Genomic DNA, 7696 nt, shown 5'->3' on the forward strand with positions numbered 1-7696 from the left:
AAATATGGTGCTTTGAAATCAGATGAATCTTTTTGAATCACCCTGTAGAACAGATACAGCCTGTCATTTTAAATCTGGCTAGCCAGAGTTGGACCAGATGCGGGCCACAGGTTTGTGTTCGTTGGGAAGAGAAGAAAATCTACTATATAAAATCTATAAAAAATAAAAATACACCAATTTTCATAGCCTTTACCTGTGTAGCAACAAGATTTACCAAAATTCTATGCCATGATACCATGTGAAAACGGATGATAAATTTGATTTGATAAACTTCATATGATGTAGCTCTAAAACTGAGCTCCAAAGTCACTGTTAATAATTAGTGCTCCAACAGTTGTTTTATTTTAAATGTTTTGTCAGTGAAACATCACATGCTCTAACAAATTTCACATGGTTTAATGGTTATTATTCTTTTGTAATATTAATATTCTTCACCTTATTTAAATGCATCAGTAGCAATAAAGTTTCCTATTTAATTCATATAAGGATCATTCTGATTTGGTTCAAAATCAGAGTTAAAAACATGTTTTACGTTAATTATGTTTATTTTATTAAACAAATAATTGAACATACTGTTTTGTCACTAATCAGAATGACTAGTAAACACAGCTTTAAACAGTTGTACATAAATAAAATCATAATATTTTTATTAAAACATTAAAAGGTTTACTTAATTGCAGAATATGTGTTTCGGGAGTCACTATTCTTAAGGTTACACACTGATTTTCAGACTTTAGGACACATTTACATTTATGTAAATGTGTCGTTACAGGAAGAAGACCCTGGGTTCGATACCCAAGCCAGGCAACTAGGGTCCTTTCTGCATGGAGTTTGTATGTTCTCCCCTTGTCTGCGTGGGTTTCCTCCCATAGTCCAAAGACCATCAGGCCAACTGGGGATGCTAAATTGGCCTTTAGTGTGAATGTGTGTGTGAATATGTATGTCTGTGTGTCTGCCCTGAGATGGACTGGTAGCTTGTCCAGGGTGTTTCCTGCCTTCCTCCCAATGAACACTAGAATAGGCTCCAGCACCCCCCTAACCCACAGGGATAAGTGGCTTAGATGATAAATGGATGGATGGATAGATGGATGGAAATAAAAAGGTAATCCTGCTTAAAAACAACAATAATGTTTCCATGGTGCCCTTTTTTTTACTTTACAGTGGTACAAAACAAAAAATAATACACTAATCTTGCTTAAAATGTTAAATGTCTTTAACTTTGTGCCTTTTGAAAATCAGTTCATCTTCTACTCACTTAACTAGTCACAGTGACAAATTTGATCGGGGTGTCGAAATGTTTGCTTGCCACTGTATCTTGATTGTTGTTGTAATGGTGCTTGTGCATTTACAAACTATTTGCTCACAAACAACTAAAGTTCCCAGACATTCAAATTCAATTTTCTTTAAAATGCACAAAAATGCACAAACAATAAATGTTGATCATGTTTAAAAGAGTCACTTGTAGCACATCAAAGTGCACAGGAAAACACTGGGCATAAATGAGTTTAGTTAGAATAAACTCATTTCAGTGTCAGTGAGAAAGACAGACAAACTACTTGGCACTAGATGTCAGGTGAAATGTCTTTCACAGGTTGAGAGTAATCTGATGAGTGAGGTTCACGCTGTTCTTTATGCGCCACAGATTTCCCATCTGTTGCACTGTTTGCACCAGGAAACTGTCTGATTCTGATTATGTAACAATCACAAACAGACTCTGCAGATAACACAGAAAGACATAAAATATGTTTTATGGTATATTATGTGCTCATTGAGGTACCATTTTTAACAGTGTTCAAAGGTTTATAAAACAGGTCAAATGTTATCTGATTTATATTAGCCAACATTTATGTGCATTCCAGTAAACTGTACATGAAAAAACCTGGTGATAATCTTTTTACTGCATTTAAACAGTTAGATTATCATTAAAAAGATTCTTCAGTAGTTAATGTACACATTCATTCTAAGATATCAATGATTTTTACATAAGGTTTTATAACATTTAAAGTCTTAACATGTGGAGACATATGATGAATTTACTTACTATCTAAATCCATGTGCACTGTATAACAAACCCAGTTCCAAAGAAGTTGGGAGAATATGTGAAATGTCTATTAAAAACAGAAAGCAGTGCTAGTAAACTCTTTTTGAGCTGTATTAAATTAAAATGATACAAAAACACAATACTTAATGTTTTCTTGATGAAATACACACACGCACACACACACACACACACACACACACACACACACACACACACACACACACACACACACTATCTAAGTCGCTTATCCTCCTGGGTCACTGCCATCACAGGGCTGTACATATATACTAAATCCAATATGATGCAAGCAACATGTTCCAAAACAGTTGGGACAGGAGCATGTTTACCGCTGTGTTGCATCACCTTTCCTTTTAACAACAATTAATAATCGTTTGGGCACTAAAGACACCAACTGATCCAGAAGAAATTGATAATAGATAGTAACAGATAATTTTAACACTTATTTAACAACTCATTTTAACACATGGTTTGTAAATACAGTGTTAACTCCAGTCACTCTGCTATTGTGTTCTACTTATGATTTTTGCCTCTGTAGTTCATTGTAGTAATAAGAAAATAGATGAAGTCTTTCACAACATCAGTTTCACAGGTGAACATCTTTATTACTTCTCATCAACAACAGCATCACATTTTCAGTAAACTGTGAACACGTGCCAATTTAAGTCTAAAGAAGACTTTTTTATGATGGTCACAATCTAGCAGGTTGGGTGAATGAAGTCAGTGATAATACTGTGGGGCATTGCATGATAAACTATGTCTCTTAGTCAGCAGATTTACCTGATCAATGACCCAGAAAATAAAAGTGAAAGTGTTTCCTGGATATTATGGGGGTTTAGAGAGTATAAAACTCTGCACATCTCAAACTGTCAGCACAGATCTGCAAGACTCACAGGTTGATTCACATGTCAGTGTTCATTATTTCTGTCCTCTTCAGGTTTAGGTGTTAGTATCTGTTTATAGTTTCTCTAACTATGTATGTGATATTATCTTTCATCTTTTCACTGACAGTTTTGTGTATTTAAAGTCTTTAACCTGATTAACTCAAACTCTTTTTTCAGTTCTCTTTCTGTTACTTAGTTGCAGAGTGTTATGCAATATAACCTGTTTGACATCACATTCACTTACTAATTAAGTGCAAATAAAAAGAGTCTGAAGCCTCTGCAGCAGATTTAGGAAAGGTTTCAGTCACTGTTGCTCTGTTTGTTATGTTGTAAATTATGTATGACTGAGCTAATTATCTGTGCAATAACCTCAATTTACCTTTTTCTTTTCTCTGTCAGACAAGACAAGACAGCCTTCATCATCATCACCATCACCATGAACACTTTGGTTCTGCTGTTTCTTTTTTGTGTCAGCTTTAGTCACGGAGCTCCGGCTGGTGAGTAGCACGTCACATTTATACCAACTTTTTTAAGATGTTTTTAAATTATATCATGTTCAGCATCTTCTCTTATCCAAAAGACCTGATTCAAAGCACTGCTTAGTGATCAGCAGCAAGAAAATCATAAATATTAATGTTGTGGTCTCATACATAGTGTTGTGGCTCCAGTTGTCTGTAATTAAGGATGAGTGCTATAAGTGAAGAAACTCTTCTTACGCACTGATTTATTCTCTCTCGATGTAGATGAAGCTGTTGAGTCCATTAATGACCAGCAACCAAACGCTGTTCCAGGTTTGTTTCTGAACTTCATTATGTTGATGTTTCAAGCAATAGTGATACAAGCAGTCCATCCTATCGTTGTTTATATATATACATACATACATACATACATCATCTAAACCGCTTATCCTTCTGGGTCGCGGTGGGGTGCTGGAGCCTATCCCAGCTGTCATTGGGCAGAAGGCAGGATACACCCTGGACAGGTCGCCAGTCCATCGCAGGGCAGACAGACAGACAGACATACACAGTCACACACACTCACACCTAGGGGCAATTTAGCATGTCCAATTGGCCTGACTGTATGTTTTTGGACTGTGGGAGGAAACCGGAGTACCCGGAGGAAACCCACGCAGACACGGGGAGAACATGCAAACTCCACACAGAAATGACCCTGGTCGCCCGGCCGGGAATCGAACCCAGGCCCTTCTTGCTGTGAGGCGACAGCAAAATCTCATATATATATATATATATATATATATGAGATTTTGATATTGTGTTCAATTCTATTTTTGAATGTAAAGCTTAAAACACTGCATTACTTTAGAAGATGATGCCCCTTTAGCATTTTTTAAATGGCTTTATTGTGCATTATCAAGTATTTTTATTTGATTAAGGAATGATATCTGTATATGTGCACAAACACAAAGTAGATCTATGTATTGTGTGTGCTATAAGTATGATAGGTAGAATAAATAGATAAATAAAATCAGAATTAATAATTATTACTGAAATATTTTCAACTCCAAGCTGTTAACATTACTTTAAGTGAACATGCTTTCACACATGCTTACAGTTGTACTTTTCTCCTGAATTTGAACATGTAGTTGAGGACCCAGCTGAAGTTGCAGATATAGGTAATGGAAAATGACTCTGTCCTTCAAAGTTCTCTGATAACCTGTGGTTTCCTAACAATGGGTAATGCTTAACAGTGATTATACTGTCTTTCACAGCTACTTTTGTCCAGTGTCCTGCTGGTTGGTTCAGGCACGGCTCCCGCTGTTTTCTGCTGGTCAAGTCTCGGATGTCCTGGCTCAACGCAGAGGTAAAGTGTGTTGTAGTCTCAGTTCCAGCCTCCATGAGTGCAGTGATAGATCTGCATCTGGGCCAGTTTCACCACAGAGTTGACTGGAGGGAAAAGTAAAAGTCTAAATATCATTCAATGAGAGATCCTGATTAGCTGAGTGCTCTCTCTCTCTCTCTCTCTCTCTCCAGAACCACTGTGTCAGTCAGCAGGGTGGTCTAGCGTCTGTCCAGAGTCCAGCTGAGTATCAGTTCCTGCAGAATCTGGCTGACCTCGGAGGCCAGACATCTGCATGGATTGGTGCCTTCAACTTCCAGGTGATGATTTATGAAGTTAGTGTTAAACTGCACATGCAGCTATAATACTGGCTTTAGTGTAACACAGTCTTTTCTCTCCAGAACACATGGATGTGGATTGACAGGGCAGGATTCTACTACAGTAACTGGCAGTCACTGAGCAGCGTGTCCAGCAACCCCTGCGCTTACCTGCAGGCACGCGGTAAGAACCTTCACCACATCAGCTGTAAAAGCAGCACTTTGCTTTACCTGCTTCAGATGCATTATTGAAACATGTGAGGTCTGGTAATAAAAAACTCAAAATAACTGATGATTTTGATGAATAATGATGAATAAATGATTTCACAATAAAGTTCTAACTGTTTATTTCTTTATTATGTATCAGTAATGATCATGATACTATTGCCTTTATATGAGGTGAAAACAGTTACAAATATAAACAATATCATTTGGAATTTTTTATATTAAGTGATATTTTTGCTGCAATAAAAAATAGCAATTTTATTGTCATTTTTCTGCATTTTAGTACAGTTGGTCAAAAACTGTTACAGTAAAGTATGAAACAGTGATCAGACTTTTAATGCAAATCTTTTTTTCTCTTTTTACAGCTGGTTGGGCAAACACGAACTGTGCAACCACTCTGGCATTTTTCTGTGTCAGGATCCCACAGTGCTAAACAACTGACATTAATAATGAAACTCTACAACAACAACTGATGTATTTTCTCAAATAACACAGAATAATGTTATGCAATTCAAGACTGCATTAATAATTACAGCTATGTTTGTATTAATGTCAATATTTTAATACTTTGTACTTTGATAGTATTTTGTTTTTAATAAATGTCTTTAATATACACTGGACCACTAAAAGCATTCATGTGTTTTGCTTTTTAAAGTACTGGGGTGATGCCATGCCACTTTTTCCTAAGTTCAGGACACTTGCATCAAAAGGAAAATCTCTGCTCTCCCTAAACTGCACAGGGAGCTGACTTATAGAGACAACACAAAAAAAGGATATGGGTTGTCCGTAATGGGCAAAAAATAGGAGAAATCTTAGAGATGACCTGAGATTATATTGAGATAATTATCTTGATATGTTTTCTTGGTATAATTATCTGAAGACAAAAGTTTTGAGATATTTATGTATAGATAATAGGCCTCATTAACCAATGTCTTTTCTTTAATTTGTTCTTGAGAAAGGTCCCAAGAAAAAGTCTATGTCAGATTCATGTCTAATGGTGCTGTGATATAATGTAATCATATCTGTTGGTGAGCATAAAGTGCTATAGTGGGCAATTTTTCTCTATATATCTCGAGACAATTATCCTGAGATAATTATCCCATGAAAATGATCCGGGTATAATCTGCCTGTTTTAATGTTTTACTTTTTACAAACACTCATATCATTCCTGCAGCATGAGCTGCTGTGAATAATTACATCTAGCCATAAAATAATAGCAAAGAGATCATCAGTAAGTATCAGTTACAAGATTGGTTATATTGTAATTGATAAACCAATCATAAAGAAGCAGATGTCAAGTAGAGTTATTATTTTTGCTTTGTTTGTGAAACATAAAGTGCTTCTAATTTCTATTTTGATTTTGGCAAATGTAAGAGTAACAGAACGTTTACATGCCTGCACCATTTCTGACCAATAACCGAACACCCACATGGTACACTTTAGCCTTTGCAGGGTGAAAAACTGAACACTATATCACAAAAAACCCAAACTGTGGGACTTTAGAAAATGAACTGGGTATGAAAACAGCCTGATGTTTTTCAGAGATGTTAGCTCGCAATGTTTGCTATCTGAGGCTGAACACAAAGAAATACAAACACTGAAACCATTTATAAATAGGTTATAGAGACATGAAAGGCAATATTAGTTAGTATTAATTTTGAGTGTTATGTGAAATATCCAGCAAAGCTTGAATGAAAAGTATAACATGATATATAAAATAAAATATGATACAACACTTAAAAAGGCTGGACTATGTGGGCATGGATAATCAGCAGCTTGATTGACAGCTCTCTGTCCAACACTCCTAGCCAGCTCTGTATACTTATACAGAACTCAGGATTACAGTTCTCAGTTCTAACACATCACAAAATTCAAAATCTTTATTCTGTTCTGCCAGCTGCCTAATAAGATGGATTACTCGAAGAGTAGGTCTAAAGTGAGTGTGATTGAGGGAGAACTGGTACTAGTGTTATTTAACAATCAGCAACGGTAAAAACTGTACTGTATGTTGAGCTGTATGTTGACTAGTCATTGCTGGTTTGTGTATTATAGTATTTCACTCACAGTCAGGCGAGTGAAAATTTAACTCCCTCTAGTGCTTCACTGCAGTCGCTGGAATTGTGACACTGGGCTAAACAATGTTTACTTTTTCAGGATGTTTTCTTTCTCCACAAAAGAAAAAAATGTTTTAAAAGCATTTTTTAATTTTACAATTTTCTTTGAGAGAAGGGAAGTTGTGTTGAAATGCACGTTCTGTTCACTTTCTGAGAAAAAAAGCCTTTGCCCTTTTTTACCCAGTTAATCAAACATTGATTTATGTGTTTTCTCCAATACTGATAAAAAAATATAAATAATAATTTTTAAAACACATTTTTTCAAAATGATTTGATGTGATCGTGTAGAACATTTATTTA

General features: G+C 35.8%; 1 protein-coding gene across 1 annotated transcript; it reads left to right on the forward strand.

Annotated features, from left to right (window-relative positions):
* The first annotated feature begins 2855 nt into the window (after positions 1-2855).
* LOC118810673 (ladderlectin-like) lies at positions 2856-5902 on the forward strand. The gene is made up of 8 exons (XM_036574628.1): positions 2856-2966; positions 3343-3440; positions 3687-3734; positions 4547-4576; positions 4673-4764; positions 4935-5060; positions 5142-5241; positions 5648-5902. Exons 2-8 carry the CDS (start codon positions 3380-3382, stop codon positions 5713-5715), a joined length of 525 nt encoding a protein of 174 aa, XP_036430521.1. The 5' UTR covers positions 2856-2966; positions 3343-3379; the 3' UTR covers positions 5716-5902.
* Positions 5903-7696: the final 1794 nt, after the last annotated feature.

This window comes from Colossoma macropomum, unplaced genomic scaffold, assembly GCF_904425465.1.
Source record: "Colossoma macropomum unplaced genomic scaffold, Colossoma_macropomum, whole genome shotgun sequence".
Taxonomy (NCBI): domain Eukaryota; kingdom Metazoa; phylum Chordata; class Actinopteri; order Characiformes; family Serrasalmidae; genus Colossoma; species Colossoma macropomum.